Source organism: Rhineura floridana, chromosome 1 (genome assembly GCF_030035675.1).
Source record: "Rhineura floridana isolate rRhiFlo1 chromosome 1, rRhiFlo1.hap2, whole genome shotgun sequence".
In the NCBI taxonomy this organism is placed as follows: domain Eukaryota; kingdom Metazoa; phylum Chordata; class Lepidosauria; order Squamata; family Rhineuridae; genus Rhineura; species Rhineura floridana.
In genome coordinates, this window is record NC_084480.1 from 62,019,683 (window position 1) to 62,040,963 (window position 21,281).

The 21,281-nt window shown below is 43.0% G+C and overlaps 2 protein-coding genes across 4 annotated transcripts in view; one reads left to right on the plus strand and one right to left on the minus strand.

Moving 5' to 3' along the window:
- KIAA0825 (KIAA0825 ortholog) overlaps window positions 1-19,379 on the minus strand; it is a 413,025-nt gene extending 393,646 nt beyond the window's left edge. For 2 of the 3 annotated variants that reach the window (XM_061622304.1, XM_061622313.1), the window contains exon 1: window positions 19,219-19,379. In XM_061622304.1, coding sequence (XP_061478288.1) covers window positions 19,219-19,224 — 6 coding nt within the window. In that variant the 5' untranslated portion in view covers window positions 19,225-19,379. The remainder of the gene's footprint in view (window positions 1-19,218) is intronic. The other variant, XM_061622323.1, reaches the window with a different exon arrangement.
- The window catches only part of SLF1 (SMC5-SMC6 complex localization factor 1), a 62,732-nt gene continuing 60,827 nt past the window's right edge, over window positions 19,377-21,281 (plus strand). The window contains exons 1-3 of the mRNA XM_061608824.1: window positions 19,377-19,478; window positions 19,900-20,013; window positions 20,222-20,297. Coding sequence (XP_061464808.1) covers window positions 19,401-19,478; window positions 19,900-20,013; window positions 20,222-20,297 — 268 coding nt within the window. The 5' untranslated portion in view covers window positions 19,377-19,400. The remainder of the gene's footprint in view (window positions 19,479-19,899; window positions 20,014-20,221; window positions 20,298-21,281) is intronic.

The following is a 21,281-nucleotide window of genomic DNA, read 5'->3' on the forward strand; positions in this document are numbered from 1 at the left end:
ACTGGTATTCATACATTGATAATAGTGCCAGCACAATATGGCTGCCATGGGAAGCAAAAAAAAAAGAGAGGCAATGGTACTCGGTACCGGTGAATACTGTCAAAAAAAGAGTCTTGTATATATCTGCAACTCAGGGTAACACTTCATACATCATGCATCTGATTAGGTAGACTTTAGCCCCCAAGACTTTATTCCATAATAAATTTGTTAGTTTTTAACAGCACCATCCTAACCATATCTACTCAGAAATCAGTCCTACTGAATTCAATAGAGCTTATTCCCAGGTAAATGTGATTGCAACCTAAGGTGCCACAAGACATATTTTAACTAAAGGTAAATAAAATTAATACATATTTAAGTATACTTGCAATGTTAGAAAGATCTAAAACTACTGATTACATACTTACATGCAGGACGGCTATACATGGAAGCTACTCTAAACTGCTCCCTGTAGCAGCTGTTTCCATGGCCTAAGTCAAAAACTACGGCTTACCAGTCCACGCAAATGTTCCAGAGCTGTTCTGGCTGCAGCTTGTGGTTAACAAGAAGAGAGCTTAAACATGAGTCTGGGTTTGGATGACACACTAAACCAAACCATGTCTTAGCTCAGCATGGCGCTGGAGTAACAAAGACAGAGGAGGAGCAATGCACCCAGCAAGTCATATTTTTGCTTACCGTGTCATGTGAATGGTCAGCCAGATCATTTGTTAGAGAGCCTAAAGGTAAATTTTCAAGTGTTTATCATTATTATTCATTAAAAGATTTCTATACTGACTCCCACGTCAAGCCTTGATGCAGTGCACAACAATATTAAAATACAGGAAGAAAATGCAACTGAAAAACTAGGACAGAGTTAAAATTGTAATATACTAAGCACAAGCAAAGGCATGGGAGCACAAATGTATTTTAAAAAACACACAGCATTACTATGGATAGTCACCTAAGACAATTCCCTAGTATGGGTGCCACCACAGAACAGGCCCTCCCTCTAGTTGTGGCTTATCATGCTTCCACAGGCTATGGCACAACCAGGAGGGCCTCTTCAGATTATTGTAATGTTTGTGTAGGGCAGTAGGAAAAAATGTGTTCCTTCAAGTATCCTGGTCCCAAGTTGTTTAAGGTAAATAGAAAACCCTTTAATCTGGCCCAGTAGCTTATTGGCAGCCAGTGCAACTCCTATAAGAGTGGTATACAGTAATATGCAGATGATAGGCTGCCCTAGTAAGCAATCTAGTGGCTGCATTTTACACTAGTTTCAGCTTCATACCAGTCTTAAGGGCAGTCCAACATAGAGCACATTACAGTAGTGTTGAGGCTACCAACTCAGGTCACAGTGGCCAAGTCATCCCTGTCCAGGAATAGGTGTAAATGGCATACCAGCTGGAGTTGGTATTAGGCACTCCTCACCACAGAGGTTACTTGAGCCTCCAATGCCAGAGATGGGCCTAGGAGTAACCCCCAAACTACATACCTGTTCAGTCCCATTGAGGTATTCAGCATGACTGTATCAGGAACACTAGCACCAGAGTGGTCTAGCAGTTACAGTATTAAGACTAGGACTGGGGAGAACCAGGTTCAAATTCCTACTCAGCCATGAAGCCTACTAAGTGACCTTGGGCTCGATACTATCTCTCCGTCTAACCTTTCTCACAGGGTTATGAAGATACAATGGGAAGAACTGTTGAGCAACCTTGAGGAAACACAGGATGTAAATAAGTGAATACATCAATTACTTATTCACTACAATATGGTTCCTACAATTTGCCATACTGAGTATTCCCAAATGCACAGCTGAGCCTCATCAAACATAACTACAGCAAACAAAACAAAACCAACAAATGAACTGGCATAGCTCAGTGTTCCTAGGCATAAAGCCATACCAGATGAAAAGAGAAAGAAAAGATGGATCAATGCTGTGTAAGCTTACTACATCCTAAAAGCAGAGCATCAGGTAGTCATCCAACTGGCCTCCTGTACCAAACAACAAAAGTAGAGTCACATACCATCCATCCATATTTTCTTTACTGTGTGAAAGCAGTAAAGACAACATTTCAATGAGAAAATGGTGCAAACAGAAATACTATTATTTATTTGTTTAAAATATGTATAGCCTGCTCTTCATTGCCAAAATGGCACCCCCAAAGCAGGCTACAATATTAAGAAGCCCCTCTTCTTTTATATTTGTCTTCCCTTCAAATGGCTGCTTTGTATTTAAAAAGTTTTTAAACATGGGGAACTCAGCGTAACATGTAGTTCTGCCCTTACAGTTCTGAAGAGGAGAAACTACAGAATGCCACTAAAGATGCAAACTCTTAACTAAGAGTAAGCCCTACTGAACTACATGGGACTTAGAGAGCGATTGTAACTCCTGTCTAGCAGTGGGGCTGAAGAGAGCTCATGCAAGCCAGAATGTCAGGGCAGCAGTTTATTCCAAGTTTTGCTGGCCCAGGAGAGAGGCCCAGATGTAGCCTATTACCAGGAGGCGAACCAGCTTAGGATCCACTGGAGTCTTGATTAACCCAGTTCCACTCCTTCCCTATTACAGAAACACCCCATTTTGGGGGTTTCTGCTAGCTATTGCTGCTGATATCTTTTGCCTGCCTACACTTTTGGCACACACAGTGAAGACCTCTGCAGTAGCAGAAGGCCCCTAATGGTGGAGCCCGAGAAAGCAAAGCAATGCAAGACATGGACACATCCACTGCATGCACACATTCCTCCAGCCCAGCAGGTTGTGGAGTTGGATTCTTCTGTTATTTTTCAGTTGACATTATTTATTTATTATTTGATTTATGTTCCACCCTTCCCCCAGCAGGAGCCCAGGGCGGCAAACAAAAGCACTAAAAACACTTTAAAACATCACAAAAACAAACTTTAAAATACATTAAAACATCTTTAAAAACATTTTTAAAAAGCTTTAAAGACATCTTAAAAAAGAAAAAAAAGTTAAAAACATTGTTTCTTTAAAAAGGTTTAAAAACATATTAAAAAGCAATTCCAACACAGCCTGGGATAAGATCTCAACTTAAAAGGCTGTTGAAAGAGGAAGGTTTGATTTATATCCCACCCTTTCTCCAGGTAAGAGCCCAGGGCAGCAAACAAAAGCACTAAAACCACTTTAAAACATCATAAAAACAGACTTTAAAATATATTAAAACAAAACATCTTTAAAAATGTTTTAAAAAAAGCTTTTAAAACATCTTTAAAAAAAGGTTTAAAAATATATTTTAAAAAAGGGTTAAAAGCATATTAAAAAGCAATTCCAACACAGACACAGACTGGGATAAGGTCTCAACTTAAAAGGCTTGTTCAAAGAGGAAGGTCTTCAGTAGGCAACAAAAAGATAACAGACATGGTGCCTGCCTAATATTTAAGGAGAGGGAATTCCACAGGGTAGGTGCCACTACACTAAAGGTCTATTTCCCATGTTGTGTAGAACAGACCTCCTGATAAAATGGTATCTGCAGGAGGCCCTCATCTGCAGAGTGCAGTGACTGACTGGGTATATAAGGGATAAGACGATTTTGCAGGTATCCTGGTCCCAAGTTGTATAGGGCTTTGTACACCAAAACTAGAACCTTGAAGTTAGCCTGGTAGCTAATAGCCACTGCAATTATTCCACAACGAGGTGACATGTTGGCAATACCCTGCCCCAATGAGCAGTCTTGCCGCCGCATTTTACACCAGCTGAAGCTTCCGGACCAATCTCAAGGGCAGGAGATTGAGAGCACATAGACAGCATTACAGTAATCCAGCCTGGAGGCTACCAGTGCATGGACAACAGTGGTCAGGCTATCCCGGTCCAGAAACGGACGCAGCTGTCTTACCAGCTGAAGCTGGTAAAAGGCACTCCGAGCTACTGAGGTCACCTGGGCATCTAGCAACAAAGATGGATTCAGGAGCACCCCCAGACTACGGACCTGCCCTTTCAGAGGGAGTATGACCCCATCTAAAGCAGACAACTGACTAATTATCTGAACATGGGAACCACCAACCCACAGCATCACCGTCTTGCAAGGATTCAGACTCAAGTTTATTGACCCTATTCTGGCCCACCACCAAGTCCAGACACTGGTCCAGGGATTGCATGGCCTCTCCAGATTCAGATGTTACAGAGAAAAAGAGCTGGGTATCATCAGTGTACTGCTGACACCACAAATCTCCTGATGGCCACTCCCAAGGGCTTCATATAGGTGTTAAACAGCATGGGAGACAAGATAGTACCCTGCGGCACCCCACAGCACAACTGCCAGGGGGCCGAAAAACAATCACCCAATGCTATTATCTGAAAACGACCTTGGACATAGGATTGGAACCACTGTAAAACAGTGCTGCCCATACCCATCTCACCTAGTTGGACCAGAAGAATACCATGGTCAATGGTATCAAAAGCTGCTGAGAGATCAAGTAAAAGTAACAGGGTCCCACTCCCCCTGTCCTTCTCCCGATAGAGGTCAACCATCAGGTCAACCAAGGCCAATTCAGTCCCATAACCAGGCCTGAACCCAGACTGGGATGAGTCAAGATAATCTGTTCCATCCAAGAGTACTTGCAATTGCTGCGCCACAACCCTCTCAATCACCTTCCCTAAGAAGGGGGTATTTGTGACCAATTGGTAATTGTGGCAAACCCATGTGCCCAGGGTGAGCTTTTACACGAGTGGTCGGATCACAGCCTCTTTCAGGGCAGCTGGAATCATTCCCTCCCACAATGATGCGTTGACCACATGTTATATCCACTTGGTCAAACCCCCTCGGCAAGCTTTAATAAGCCAAGAAGGGCAAGGGTTGAGAGAACACGTTGCTGGCCGCATCATCGCAAGCACCTTGTCCATGTCATCAGACTGCATCATCTGAAACCGTTCCCAAGAAGTTGCAGCAGATGTTGCACTGGACACCTCACTTGGGACTACAGTAGATGTGGATGGGACATCAAGATTACTAAGGAGGCGAGCAACTTTATCCTCAAAGTGCCTTGGAAACAATTCACAGTAGGCCTTCAAAGGGTCTTAAACTCCATTTCCTGGAGTTGATGTCAACAGACCCCTGACAATAGAGAAAAGTTCCACTGGACAGCTACTTGAGGATGTGATGGTGGCAGCGAAATGGGCCTTCTTTGCTGCCCTCATCGCCACACAGTAATGGAATGAAATGGACTGCCTTCTAGTCGATTCCAACTTATGGCGACTCATGGTAAGCAGTATTCAGAGGGGGTTTACCATTGCCTTCCTCTGAGGCTGAGAGGCAGTGACTAACCCAAGGTCCCCCAGTGAACTTCATGGCTGTCTGGGGATTTGAATCCTGGTCTACCAGGTCGTAGTCCAACACCTTAGGCATGCTTATGCTTTACTTGTGTCGGATCAGCCTCACAGCATGTCTTTCGCCACTTGCGCTCTAGCCACTTGTTTCATTGCCCCAGGCTCACTGGTGCACCAAGCTGCAAACTGGGTCCCACAATGCCCGAGAGGGCTCTCGAGGGCAACCATGTCAATAGCCCGACATGCCTCGCTGTTCCACAGCGTGACAAGGCCTTCAACAGGGTCACCTGCTCTATCTACTGGGAACTCCCCCAGGGCATTCAGGAATCCTGTGGATTCCATTAGACTCCAGGGGCGGACCATCCTAATACGTCCATCAACCCTGCAGGGGAGGATCGGAGCCGTAAGTCTAAACTTCACCAGGAAGTGGTCTGACCATGACAATGGGATGACATTCACACACCCCATCTCCAGACCACCCCTTCCTCCATCTGCAGCAAAAACCAAGTCGAGGGTGTGCCCTGCCCTATGTGTCGGGCCAGTGACAATTTGAGATAGCCCCATGGTCATCATGGAGTCCATGAAGTCCTGAGCCAGAACACTAGACGAAACATCAGCATGAATATTGAAATCACCCAGGAATATAGTTCTGGCCTCCTCCAATAACACAGCCGAGATGGCCTGCGCCAGCTCAGTCAGAGAAGCTGGCAGGCAGCAGGGTGGACGGTACACCAGCAGCAACCCTAGTAAATTGTCTCCTTGGCCCAACGCCAAGCTCCAAGACAGAGTGGTTTCCTGGTGACAGAGATGGAAGTTCTGTAGACCACAGCAACTCCTCCCCCCCCCAATCCCTGCAGTCTGTGCTGGTGTTGCACTGAGTATCCGGGTGGGCAAAGCTGGGTCAGATCAACTCCTTCCAGCCCCCCCCCAGGTCTCAGTAGCGCACACCAAATTGGCACCTTCATCCACTATTAAATCATGGATGAGTGTGGTCTTATTGTGTACTGATCTGGCGTTAAACAACACACACAGGCCAGTGGGCACAGCAGATGAGCAACAAGGAACCCATCCATGAGAGGAGTTGGAGCAAGGAACAAGACGTAGATAGCCCTGCCCTCATCTTCTATGGTAATTCACCGCCTCCCCATGGCTATACTTCCCTTTACCCATGATCACTGAAATGGGGTGGCATCACCCCATGTTCCTCCTTATTAAGGTTCCTCTTAAACACCTGATATGGTCCCAACAAGAGCCCACCAACAAAACCTACCTGAACCAGTTATCCCAGCAGGCCTCTGAAAGAATTGGGGACAGTCAACCCCACTCAATATCTTTCACACAGGGCACATCTACTCCCCCCCATCTCACCCAGGGATGCCAGTCTTCTGCCAGTTGCAGACTATCACTCTGAAGGCATCTGGTGACTTTCCATCATTCAGTTCATTGCACAAGCTCTCACCCTGCACAAGAACTACACATGCACCATACACCCTTCCCCACTACCAATATATTCTAGAATTTTTTTTTTAAAAATAGAAAGGGGTAGCGCCCTTGCCCTTGGGACTCCCTAAGGGGAGACCCCCTTTGGTGTCTCCCCTTCAATGGCGACCCAGCCAGCAGCAGACCCGCCTCCCAAGGGCAGCCGGGCTTTTATCTCCCCTGACCTAGCCAGGAGCTGATGCAAGAGCCTGCAAGATTAACTGCAGCCTCTCTCTGGAGCCAGGGTCAGGCAGGGGGTCCCAGTCCTTGCAGCACTTACCAGGAACTTCAGCTGTCTCAAGAGACAGCAACCCAGAGCAGCGAGCAAGCAAGCACCCAGATGTTCAGATACTCACTCGCTTGACATGCATTTGCACTTTAAATACTTATTAAGATATCAGAAAATCTAGGTCATTGGTTCCCAAACTTATTTTCCCATGGACTACTTGAAAATTGCTGAGGGTCTTGGCAGACCACTTAATGATTTTTTTTGCCTGTTGTAGCAATTATAATGCGCTATACTAGGTGCTGTACAATTTTGAATTCCACAGCATTCAAACTGTAATACAATGAAAAATGAAATGGACTGCCTTCAAGTAGATCCCGACTTATGGCAACCCTATGAATAGGGTTTTCATGGCGAGCAGTATTCAGAGGGGATTTACCATTGCCTTCCTCTGAGGCTGAGAGGCATTGAGTGGCCCAAGTTCACCCAGTGAGCTTCATGACTGTGTGGGGATTCGAATCCTGGTCTCCTAGGTCATAGTCCAACACCTTAACCACTACACCACGCTGGTTCTCAATGCAATAAAATATAACATAGAAATAGAAGAAAAAACACAATTAAAAATCAGTATGAATATATAATATGATCATGTTAAGGACCACCTGAATGAAGCTCATGGACCACTGATAGTCCACGGACCACAATTTGGAAACCCCTAATCTAAATAATGATCAAGCAAATACTTCTATGAGGAACTCCTTCTGACTTTACATGGAGGCCCCACACACACTTTAAGCATCTTTTTCTAAGTCACACATTCCACAACTGCTCACATATTACGCTAATTGAATTAACAGGCAATAAGGCTTATAATTCTGTTTTATTGTATGGTGCCTAGTATGATCCTAGGTATGCCTGACACTATTCAGGCCATTGGACTGAATGTACTGGAACAAGACTAGTGCTTATTTTAGGTCAGAATACTTGGAACAATTTTAAGTATACAAAGGCTAAGTACTGTTATTATGAATCTTATTGTACGTATTCAATCAATGGATTCACAATAGCAAATTTATTTGTAAAATAAAAATTTAACAAGAACAGTATAATTTTTCAGCAAAGCCACAAATTCAAATGGTGCCATTGGACAAGTTATTATCTTCTAATGTTAATAACCTATTTTGCAAGGATACCATGAGACTGAGGAGAATAAATAACATAAAGCACTTAACACAGAGAGCATACTGAATTAATGTAACAACAGAGAAGCTACGAAATCATATTTAAGAACATTGTAAAGCTATTTTATTTAATTACTTTTCAGTGAATGGGATTAGAACAGTAAGTAGGTCAAAAGACAGTACAAGATTACAAGTGTTGGTATTAACCTATAAAGCCTTATACGGCGCGGGACCACGATACCTGTTGGATCGCCTCTCCCGATATGAACCCGCCCGTACACTACGACCTACTACGAAGGCCCTCCTCCGGGTTCCGACTCATAGGAAGGCCCGGAGGGTGGCAACAAGATCTAGGGCCTTCTCAGTGGTGGCCCCCGAACTGTGGAATAGTCTCCCAGAGGAGGTGCGCTTGGCGCCGACATTATTATCTTTCCGGCGCCAAGTTAAAACCTTCCTCTCCTCCGAGGCATTTTAATTTAAGTTAATTTAATTTTAATTTTAAATGTGTTGTAATCTGATTTTAGATTTTGTACTTTTTATATGCTCTGTTGTATTACTGTGTAATTTTATTGTATTTTTTGTTGTTCACCGCCCAGAGAGCTATTGTTAGTCGGGCGGTATATAAGTTTAATTAATAATAATAATAATAATAATAATAATAATAATAATAAGTACAAAGCACTCCCTTGTTATAAGGAATAAGGTATTCTCAAGTGATCTGGAAATTAGGTCATATTTCCTTTTCTTAAGTAGTAAGGAGACTAATTTTCAATAGTATACTGACATATAGTTCATGCAAAGTTTAAAATAAATAGAAATTAAAACAATAGATTGTTATGATTTGCCCTCTCAAGTCATGCTGAGTGATGCTTAATTGTGCTCTAACAGACAAGAAGTTTCCAGCTACAAATAAAACCCCACAAGGTTTCTTATATTACCATTAAGTACGTCGTGACAGTTTTTCTCATCATGCATCACTATGTGCGCACAACCACACTCTAAGAAAGAATTTCAAAGGTATTAATCACACAATCACACTCTACTACCTGTTTGTCAAACCAAGAAGAATGCTGGAAATGGGTGGCAAAGTAACACCTACAAACAATTCATAAAGATCATAAGAGCACTGTATACCAAGCAGGAGGAGGAAATCACCTTGCCAAAGTTACCCCAGTCAGTGTTGGGATACTGCAGCTGTGTCTGGGTTGCAGCCTTTGTATGACCAGAGCAGAAACCTTAAGGAGAGGCCTCCAGAGGGAATACAAAGGTGATGGGGAATATGGAGTGGTGATTCTGGAAGCAATGTCTTTGGCATCTACAAATACTTCACAATTTCCAGTAACTAGGCTGATGGTGACTCAGACCCTGAATCATAGAATTGTAGAGTTGGAAGGGACCTATAAGGCCATCAAGTCCAACCCCCTGCTCAATGCAGGAATCCAAATTAAAGCATACCCGACAGCTGGCTGTTCAGCTGCCTCTTGAAGGCCTCCAGTGTTAGAGAGCCCACCACCTCCCTTGGCAATTGGTTCCATTATTGTACCGCTCTAACAGTTAGGAAGTTTTTCCTGATGTTCAGTGAAATCTGGCTTCCTGTAACTTGAGCCCATTATTTCATGTCCTGCACTCTGGGATAATTGAGAAGAGATCCTGGCCCTCCTCTGTGTGACCACTTTTCAAGTAGTTGAACCGTGCCATCATATCTCCCCTCAATCTTCTCTTCTAAAGGCTAAACATGCCCAGTTCTTTCAGTCTCTCCTCATAGGGCTTTGTTTCTAGAAAGCCCAGAGCCTAAAAATCCCAGGAAAGGCCTTCCCAAAAGATCTGTCTGAAGTGACACAATTCTTTGGGGTTCCCTGGGGAACAACCCTTCCAAGACACATACCCTTACTGATACAAAGATTAACTACAGCAAACAAAAGTTTGAAAGTAACACAAAACACTCTTTCTGTATTTACTAGGGGTGTGCTGTCTCTAACTTCAGTTTTGTTCATTTTTACCACCTTTAGATTTAACAGAATTTCTCCCATCTACTCTACATATGGTTTTCTTCTCTCATCTTTCCTTTGTTTCTCCAATCTTCTCTCTCAATGCCTATACAACTCTCAAGTCGTAATCAAGGCACATAACAACAACAGTTCCAATCCTAATCTCTTGACCTTTCCCCGCATCATTTTTGCCCTCTGAACGTTTTCTTTACTGGTGATACTTATCTTCCCTTTCCCTTTCCATCTTACTGCCTTAAATCCATAGTTGTTGGTTACCCTATTCTCACCCATTTTACATCCTTCCCAATAATTAATATTCACCAGAACCTAGTTCAGATTCCACTTCTAATAACTCTCCCTCCCTAATACAGTAGGGCCCCGCTTACCGGCGTTCCGTTTTCTGGCATTCCGCTGATGTGGCAGCTTTCAATGAGGGGAAATTTCCCGTTTTAAGGCCGTTTTTGCGCTTCTGCGACATTTTCGCATCATTTTCACGCGATGCACCCCATTATTTTCAATGGGTTTCGCTTTACGGCGATTTCTGCTTTACGGCGGCAGTCTGGAATGGAACCTGGCTTATAAGCGGGGCCCGCCTGTATACACTCACTTTTTTCTCAGTTTTGGGCAGTCTTGCAAAACATAAGGCCTGTGGGCAAACTGCAAGCGCACCTTCCCTCTTTTGCATATTTATGGGTATGGGATGTAAGGATGTGCTAGAATTCTGCAAAATTCAGATTTAGTACTGTACCAAATTTTCCATTCGCTTACTCTCTGTCATTGTGGATCTGATTTTTATGTAGTTATTTTCCACAGATCTTTTTGAAAATGGATTAAAAAAAAACCACGCCTCTAAAACATCAAGAACTATAATTTTATTGATATTTCCTTTTAAAATATCAATATTAATATCAATTTTTTTGTGAGGGAAAAATGGATTGGTAAAAGCAGCAGCTACTGGACAAAGAATGAACTTGAATTGATACCAGTCTGTTAGGTCAACGGAATGCTTTCGAGCCAGCACCACTTTGCAACCTTTCCCCAATTCTTTATGGGAACAAAGTGGAGATGGAACTGGGAGAATGCCTATTCCACCCATTGTATGGTTCTTCCTCTTCATGACTTTTCAGCAAGTAGAAGCCAGTCAGCCACTGCATGACACACGTGCATCTCCTTAAGTGCATGAATTGCTGGGAAAGTGAAAGCCTCAAATGCTCTTACTGCTGAACTCACTGAGAAGAGATAAGGAAAAGCCTTGATCAAAAATAAGACTAAAGGAAGAGAGCTGAGAGACAATGGTGTGGGGGTGGAGAGTATTATGAGGTAACGTAAGAAAAAGACGAATGGGATGTAGGGAAAGACAAAGAGTGGGATCATTGTTTTCAAATATATACCTGTACTAGGATATAGAGAGAGAGCACTTAGAAAAAAGGCTGGTGGATTAGGAGAGATTTGTGATGCAGAGGGAAAAGAGACGGGAGAGTGAACTATGGGTTCAGAGCAGTGGTGGCACGGGGCAGCAGAAGAGCTGAAGTGTATTCTTGAGGAAGCATTGAAAAGATCCTTCAAATAACTGCAAGGATCCAGAAAAGGGAGGGTAAGGTTCGGGGGGTGGGGGTTGCCCCTACTGCAGCCTTTCCCAACCAGTGTGCCTCCAGATGTTGTTGGACCACAATTCCCATGTTTCCTGACCATTGGCAATGCTGGCTGAGACTGATGGAAGTTGTGGTCCAACAACATCTGGAGGCACACTGGTTGGGAAAGGCTGCCCTACTGCCATCCTCTTGCATCACCTGTGGTTAAAACACTCAAAATAAACAAGTAACAATGTTGGTTTTGTGGTTAATATTATGTGCTTCTCTTGAATTCACAAAAATATTACAATGGCCCTCAGTGTTTTAATGTACACTGCCTTTTTATTAATGCCATGAAGAATGAATAAACATGTCTGCAGTTACTTGTAAGGCCTTATTTCATTCAGCAGAATTCCACTCTAATTATCTTTAGTCAATATTTAAGCAACCAGACACTTAAATCATATACACATATACCAGGTGCTTCATTGAGGAATCTGAATGCAAGTATTGGTGGCAGAGAGAGCAGTAAAAGGTTTTTTTCAGGCTGATGGTATTTGCTGTCTATATTTATCCATTTTTCAAATAGCAGCAATTCTCATTCCGCATTACTAAATACATCTACTTCAACAGAGCTTTACATTGTAATCCCATGCTTGTCTACTAAGAAGTTTGTTGTTGTTATGTGCCTTCAAGTCGATTACGACTTATGGCAACCCTATGAATCAGCGACCTCCAGGAGCATCTGTCATGAATCACCCTGTTCAGATCTTGCAAATTCAGGTCTGTGACTTCCTTTATGGAATCAATCCATCTGTTGTTTGGCCTTCCTCTTTTTCTACGCCCTGCTGTTTTTCCCAGCATTATTGTCTTTTCTAGAGAATCATGTCTTCTCATGATGTGTCCAAAGTATGATAACCTCAGTTTCATCATTTTAGCTTCAAGTGATAGTTCTGGTTTAATTTGTTCTAACACCCAATTATTTGTCTTTTTCGCAGTCCATGGTATGCGCAAAGCTCTCCTCCAGCACCACATTTCAAATGAGATTATTTTTCTCTTATCTGCCTTTTTCACTGTCCAACTTTCACATCCATACATAGAGATCAGGAATACCATGGTCTGAATGATCCTGACTTTGGTGTTCAGTGATACATCTTTGCATTTGAGGACCTTTTCTAGGTCTCTCACAGCTGCCCTACCCAGTCCTAGCCTTCTTCTGATTTCTTGACTATTGTCTCCATTTTGGTTAATGACTGTGCCGAGGTATTGATAATCCTTGACAAGTTCAATGTCCTCACTGTCAACTGTAAAGTTACATAAATCTTCTGTTGTCATTACTTTAGTCTTCTTGACGTTCAGCTGTAGTCCTGCTTTTGTGCTTTCCTCTTTAACTTTCATCAGCATTCGTTTCAAATCATTACTGGTTTTTGCTAAGAGTATGGTATCGTCTGCATATCTTAAATTATTGATGTTTCTCCCTCCAGTTTTCATACCTCCTTCATCTTGGTCCAATCCCGCTTTCCGTATGATATGTGATGCGTACAGATTAAACAAATAGGGTGATAAAATACAACCCTGTCTCATCTCCTTTCTGATGGGGAACCAATTGATTTCTCCATATTCTGTCCTTACAGTAGCCTCTTGTCCAGAGTATAGGTTGTGCATCAGGACAATCAGATGCTGTGGCACCCCCATTTCTTTTAAAGCATTCCATAGTTTTTCATGATCTACACAGTCAAAGGCTTTGCTGTAATCTATAAAGCACAGGGTGATTTTCTTCTGAAATTCCTTGCTCCGTTCCATTATCCAATGTATGTTTGCGATATGATCTCTGGTGCCTCTTCCCTTTCTAAATCCAGCTTGGACGTCTGGCATTTCTCGCTCCATATATGGTAAGAGCCTTTGTTGTAGAATCTTGAGCATTACTTTACTTGCATGGGATATTAAGGCAATAGTTTGGTAATTACTGCATTCTCTGGGATCCCCTTTCTTTGGAAGTGTGATATATATTGAACACTGCCAGTCTGTGGGCTTTGTTTAGTTTTCCATATCTCTTGACAAATTTTTGTCAAACTTTGGACAGATTCAGTTCAGTAGCTTGTAGCAACTCTATTGGTATGCCGTTTATTCCTGGTGATTTGTTTCTTCCAAGAAGTTTAAGAGCAGCTTTCACCTCGCATTCTAAAATTTCTGGTTCTTCATCATATGGTTCCTCCATGAATGAATCTGTCATCCTGGCATCTCTTTTATAGAGTACTTCAGTGTATTGCTTCCATCTTCCTTTTATTTCATCTCAGTCAGTCAGTGTGTTCCCCTGTTGATTACATCCCTACTCGTGGTTTAAATTTCCCTTTCAGTTCTCTAATCTTTTGGAATAGGGCTCTTGTTCTTCCCATTTTGTTGTCCTTTTCTATTTCTATACAATAACTATTGTAATAGTTCTCTGTATTGTTGCATTAAGGGTTCTGATCATGTTTCTATCGCCTTTTGCTTTTGCTTTCCTTCTCTCTTTAACCATTTTAAGAGTTTCGTCAATCATCCATTGAGGTCTTTCTCTCTTTTTAACTAGTGGTATTGTCTTTGCATTCTTCCCTGATAATGTCTCTGACTTCACTCCATAGTTCTTCTGGTTCTCTGTCAACTAACTTTAAAGCCTCAAACCTGTTCTTTATTTGATCTTTATATTCTTCTGGGATGTCATTTAAATTGTATTTTGGCATTATGATTGCTTTGTTCTTCTTCTTTAGCTTTACTCTGATTTTCTATATGACCAGTTCATGATCTGTACCGCAGTCTGCTCCTGGTCTTGTTTTTGCCAAAAGTATGGAACTGCTCCATCTTCTGCTACCAATTATATAATTAATTTGATTCCTATATTGACCATTTGGTGACGTTCACATGTACAGTTGTCTTTTTGGTTGCTCAAAAAAAGTGTTTGCAAGAAACAAATTATTGGCTTTACAGAATACAATTAAGTCTTTCTCCTGCTTCATTTCTGTCTCCTAAGCCCCATTTCCCCCCAATTCCTAGTTCTTCTCTGTTCCCTACTTTTGCATTCCAGTCTCCTATGATTATCAGCACATCTTGATTTGGTGTGTGATCAATTTCTTCCTGTACTGCGTAAAATCTCTCCAATTCCTCTTCTTCTGTGTTTGCCGTTGGAGCATAGACTTGGATGATGGTTATGTTGAAGGGAGAACCTCTTTACCTTGAGCCTAATTAGGCCAGCCAGTTCTCTCTGTTTGGCCTGCAAGGGTGTTCTGGGCACACCTCACCCACCTGCCAATCATCTGATGTCAACTGTGGAATATTTAAAATGATTCTCTGCACACCACAATTTCTGTAGCCCTGCAACCTTTTCAGCCACAGTTTAGAGTGTCTTAGAGCACCTTTGAATTTGGCACCATTTTGAGTTCCTACTCCTTCACTACTCCGTCTGTCTGTCTGTCTCTCTCTCCCTCAAACACATACACACCTCTGTTGTTGTTATTGCCCATGCAATCCTTCTTGCTCAACTAACACATAAATAGCTTTCCTTAACTGCTTCAACCAAGAGGACATCAAGGGGGAGGAGTAGGCAAGCAGCATGGAAATCTCATGTTATTTTGCCAGTTACCATTGATCCAGTAGTTCTGAAGGCTCTTTCACCCCATCCCTTCTATAAACAGGACGTCATTAAAAAACAACACCGCTCACTCAAATCCATCTCCCTCAGCCCTTTTCTTCAGAATAGAAAAAAGTAATCCACAGTGTTCTGCTGATCCCCCCCCCATATTTTCCTCATCCACCTCCTCTCATGCTTCATAATAGCATCTGAGACTTTTGAAAAAGGGTGGCGAATAGGGCATAGGAACATAGGCAGCTGGCTTATACTGAATGAGATCATTAATCCATCTAGCTCAGTACTGTCTGCGCTGACTGGTAGCAGCTCTCCAGGGTATCAGACAGGGAGTCTTTCCTAGTGCCAGGAGATGCTAGAAATTGAAAGATGCACCTTCTGCATGCAAAGCAGATGCTCTACCACTGAGCTGTGGCACTTCCCCAAAGGACGTTGCACAAAATGTGTCAGTGAAGAGAAAGTTCTGGGTGATCCTCTGCTTCACCACCCTTTTATTCTTTAACTCAGAAGTAACAAGGAGTGAGTAAAGTCAAAAGTCCTCATCTTTCCCCCGTTCTCTTGACCATCCCCACCTGTCCCCCTTATTTATTATTTATTTATTTATTTATTAAATTTATATACCGCCCGACTAGCAATAGCTCTCTGGGCGGTGAACATAAAACAGCATAAAAATACAATGAATAACAAAATAATACTAAAATACAATCATCAATCCAATACAATAAACATTTTAAAAAGTAAATCACTGTAACTTAAAATGCTTCAGATAATAGGAAGGTTTTGACCTGGGGCCGGAAGGAGAGCAGAGTCGGCGCCAGGCGTACTTCCTCAGGGAGACTGTTCCATAGTTCGGGGGCCACCACTGAGAAGGCCCTAGATCTTGTCATCACCCTCCGGGCCTCCCTGTGAGTTGGAACCCGGAGGAGGGCCTTCGTAGCAGAACGTAGTGCACGGGCCGGTTCATATCGGAACTCCTTATGGATATGAACTCCTTCTTTCAACTCACATCCTGTTTCAAGCACCAAAAGTCCTCCAGACTGTTCCAACAATACTGAGCTGTAGACATCATCCTGAAGGGAAGATCTTTGGTGCTTTCTTCTGAGTAGTCATGAATACTGTAACATGTGCTTGTGAGATCTTCTGCATTCTTTTTCTTCTTGAGATCTTTTTCCTGTTGCCCCACCCAGAATTTGACCCACAGGTCTTGCCTTTGAGCTGAAAGACATTCCCCCCCGTACTAATATAATGTTGCTACAACCAGTGAACCACAGGACTAGATGAACTTTCACTACTTTCTGGACTGCTTTTTGCTGGGTACTCTACTTCTGCACTTTTCTGTTACAGCAGTGTGAGTAGCTTTTACTAGAACACTAACACAACGCAGTCTGTATGGGTAGAAGAAACTATATGGGTCCACAAGAGTTTCTTTCACACCATAAGCTTTATTAAAAAGTGTACTTTGAAAGATTAGCTTCTGGAAGAAACCGATAGTGTTTCTAATTACCTGATGTGTGCTAATGTCTTATTTAACGTAGCCAGACTACAGTGTGACTCTTGCCACAGGTTTGTTCCTATCTGCCTGCTTCACAAGTGGGGATGTGTGAGCTAAAGATGCACAAAGCAAAGAAAAACCAAATAGGGCAATGGCCTTGCCCCAAGTCTCAAAGGGCATTACTGATGCTAAATGGTGATAAGCAAAACCAAGCCAATTCTTCTTCCGCGTTTGATGTTGGAGCGTAGACTTGGATGATGGTTATGTTAATAGGTTTCCCGTTTAATCTCTGATATCACTCGCTCAGACCTTGTGTTGTAGCTCCTAATTGCCTTTGCTACATCATTTCTCACTACTAAAGCAACCCCGTTTCTTCTTGATTTCTCATTTCCTGCAGAAAATATTTTGTAGCTGCCCGATTGAAAATGTCAGGACAGGGCTATCAATGGCTACTAGCCATGATGGCTGTGCTCTGCCACCCTAGTCAGAGGCAGCATGCTTCTGAAAACCAGTTGCCGGAAGCCTCAGGAGGGGAGAGTGTTCTTGCACTCGGGTCCTGCTTGCGGGCTTCCCCCAGGCACCTGGTTGGCCACTGTGAGAACAGGATGCTGGACTAGATGGGCCACTGGCCTGATCCAGCAGGCTTTTCTTATGTTCTTATGTTCTTATGTCCCATTCCAGTCCATTTTCATTCACTCACGCCAAGTATTGTAATGTTGATACGTTCCATTTCTTGCTTGACAATTTCTAACTTTCCCTGGTTCATGCTTCTCACATTCCATGTTCCAATTGTGTGCGTCGTACAACTCCAGACTCTTCTTTCGCATCAGCCTCTGGGCTTCCTTTCAGCTTTGACCCAGCTGCGTCATTAGTCACAGCGCTACTCATACTTGTCCTTTGTTCTTCCCCAGTAGCTCGGTGAGTGCCTTCTGACCTGGGGGTCTCATCTCCCAGCACTATCTCGTGTTGTATTTTGGATACTCTGTTCATAGGGTTTTCATGGTAAGAGATATTCAGAGGTGGTTTACCATTGCCTTCCTCTGAGTTTGGATGCATCTTAGTCTGGTGTCTCAGCTTTGACCATTCTGCCATGGGTGCCCCTGCTAGGAGTCTAGCCTCTTGGTCTAGACTCCTGACGGCATTGCTCTCAGCTTCTTCAACACTCTCAAAGCCCCTCACCACGTTAAGGTGTGCATCCTAAAGGGGGGTACTAAGAAGTAAGCCCCACTAAATTAAATAGGACTTCTTCCCAAGGGCCTGAAAGGAATTAGAGCACCACATGGAAAAAAATGGAAATGGGCTGCCTTCAAGTCGATTCCAACTTATGGTGATTCTATGAATAGGGTTTTCATGGTAAGTGGTATTCAGAGGGGGTTTACCATTGCCTTCCTCTGAGGCTGAGAGGCAGTGACTGGCCCAAGGTCACCCAGGGAGCATCATGGCTATGTGGGGATTCGAACCCTGGTCTCCCAGGTCATAGTCTAACACCTAACCATTACACCACACCTTAGCTAATATTAAAGAACACTGTAGGGAAGCAGAGCGAAGAAGTAAACAGAAGTTTAGTAACTTCTACACAAGATTCTAGACCGTGGGATTACACCAGCTCTGACAAAAACCTACTGAGTGGTAGCCCTGTTACAGCATTCAGAATCTTGTGACACCTTGATGTCTTACACATGTACTGAAAGTGGCACGAGCCACAATACATCTTGCTAAAATTCAGAGGTGCAGCCACCTTTGTCTATTGCAGAACAAGAATCCTGCGGCATCTTTAAGAACAACACACTGATGAGGGCATTAAGCATTCGTGAACTAGCGTCCACGAATCAGAAGCAATCCACGAAAGCTTATGCCATAACAAATACATTTGCTAGTGTCTCCGCCTGGCTTTTTCGTTGGCGCCTGAAGAGAACCTGCGTTCCAGGGATTGAAGGCGAGAATGCTTTAAGCGGGTGGCGAAAGACAAAGAAGGCAGGGGATGGGGTACTAAGGAGCCGAAAGATATAACACCGCGGAGCCCCCTTCCTACTGCCCTGACAGACTCCGACGTCACTTACCAGATAAGACCGGGCCCCGCTCCTCTCTGTGCCTGGTAACCCCGGAGACCAACGAGCGTCAGTAACGACGGCTCGGAATGGCTGGGCTCACAACATCCGGAGGCGGAGCCGCTGACTTGACCGCGCGCGCGCGAATAGGGTAAGAAAGAAGAAAGGCTACAAGTATTGAGGGGGAGTACTGAGATGCTGACGCGACTTGGCTGGATGAAGTCTGAGGTAAATGTAGTGTCTTTGTGCGCGGGCCTGTACGTATAGACTTTTGGTTAGCGTACACGCTGCTCAGCACTCTTCTTTACGAGCGCTCTTCGAACACGTTGGACAGAATGTGCTTTTCTTCGCTCTTACCCTCATCCGCAGCGCTCTCGCGGCTGGTGGCGCTCGCTTCTTAAACTGAATGGAATGTATGGGAAATAAACGTGTTTGGGCGCTTTCTTCTTCAGCAGCTCACCGGGAGCGCGCTCCTTCCCTTCCTTCCGCTTTTTGTTCTCGACTTCTAACTTCGCAGTTTGTCTTTTCCATGTTCTAAAATGGGACGCGTCTCATATTACGTGTGTAACGTAGTGGACGTGATTTCCGTAAGAAACTGGAGAGAACGTTATTGGGAGGTATTGACTTTTGGGGCTTCACTCGAGGCAGTTGCAAAGCTATCTTGTCGATTCTTTCTTGTAGTTCTTTACCAGCCGACATGTCATACCGTAAAGGAGGATGCATATGTGACCAAACTGTAATAGACTTGCAGCCTGATCCTGAGCATGTTTATTCAAAAGTAAGCCCCGCTGAATTCAGTGGGGTTTACTGTTGTAAATGTAAATTGGCTTAATTAGTTGTTTTGAAGTTTGTAATATTTGGTTTGAGCTTTGGGCACAAATATTTAACTTTGCTAGCCCTAAGAATGTTTGAAACCTGGAATGATTATTAATTTATATGATTCAAATGACTTCAGTAGAATATTGAATGGATCTTTGTATGCCTGAAGCCTCAGTCCTTCTTGAGCTGTGTGTCTGTTGTGTATCTGCTCTTAAACAGATGGAAAGTGACATCCACAAACGGAGGATCCAACTAACTGGATTTAAGAACCAAGAAAAGAAGACCCTAGTCGAATTGATTCATAAACTAGAGTGTGCTTTCTTTGACATTAAGGTAAATGAGGATAATTGATAAACCTGTATATATTATGCATGCTTATCACATTGGATTCCTTGCAGCGTATTATATTCATAGGGGTAAAACTGAATGAATGCAACAAATCAGAGAGACTCTGATTTAATACTAATTCAGCTTCTTACCTTGTTACTTTTGAAAGATTTGTGTGCCATTTTTACTGACAGTTGTGTCTCCTTTTTGTTAGGAATACAGAAATTGCACTCACCTTATAGCAAAACAACCTTGCAAGAGTGAAAAGTTCTTAGCATCATGTGCAGCAGGTATGTATAATATGCTGCTCCTTTGATTCTTTCAGAGACTATGCATGGCCAAGATAGCTGTAGACCACACCTGTGTTGCAGTTCCATGGAAGGGTTTTTTTAAGGGATACCAGAGGTCTTAACGTGGGTCTTGTGCTGTTTTGAGTGGGAAAAATTGCCTTTGAAATTATCAGGACAAAGCCTGTGGAGTCGCAGCAGAAAAATCAGTAGCATGCCCTTGTTTTTTAGTTATTGTCTTATTAGATAAAAGAAAAGGGCCAGTGTCAATGCAATATCTGACTTGAAGAAGGAGAGATGAAAGCGAAACAGAATGTAAATGTGTGACATAAGTCTCTTGTGAAATTCAAAACCACTCATCCCATGTATTCATTTTCAATGAGGAGGAAAATGTAAACTGTGTTGAATATGGTATTCAGACACTGGAATGAAAATTGGTGTGCATATTCATGACAAAATTATGGATTTTATGGATGAAACCCTACATCAATCACTGTGTCAATTTGAAGAGGGCACAGAGCAAATGAGCCCTCTCAAACTGTCTGCTTTACTCATATCTGCAGATTACAAAAAACATAGTTTCTTCATAATTCATTTTGTGATGCTGGTCTTGCAATTATACTAAGAACATAAGAAATATACATACAAATATATGAACAACCAGCCCAACTTGCTCAACTCTTTTTAGAGATTTTCGACAGGGTGACAAAAAATAATGGCCACAAAAGTGCCAGGTGTCCTACACCTTGCAGATCCTGCTGCCAGCAGGTGCTATAATTCTAGCCTCAATAGTGCCATATGTTAAAGCTGCTGCAGTTGCTAATCTGGTCGGCAGTATTGTTGGATCTTGGATATCTGTTTTTTAGGGTTGGTAACACTACAGTAGGGCCTCACGCATACGGCAGGTTCCCTGCCGCAAAGCAAAAACGGCCAGAAAGTAGGGCCCTACTACAGCTGATCGTGTGATCAGCTGTAGCGCAGGGAGCT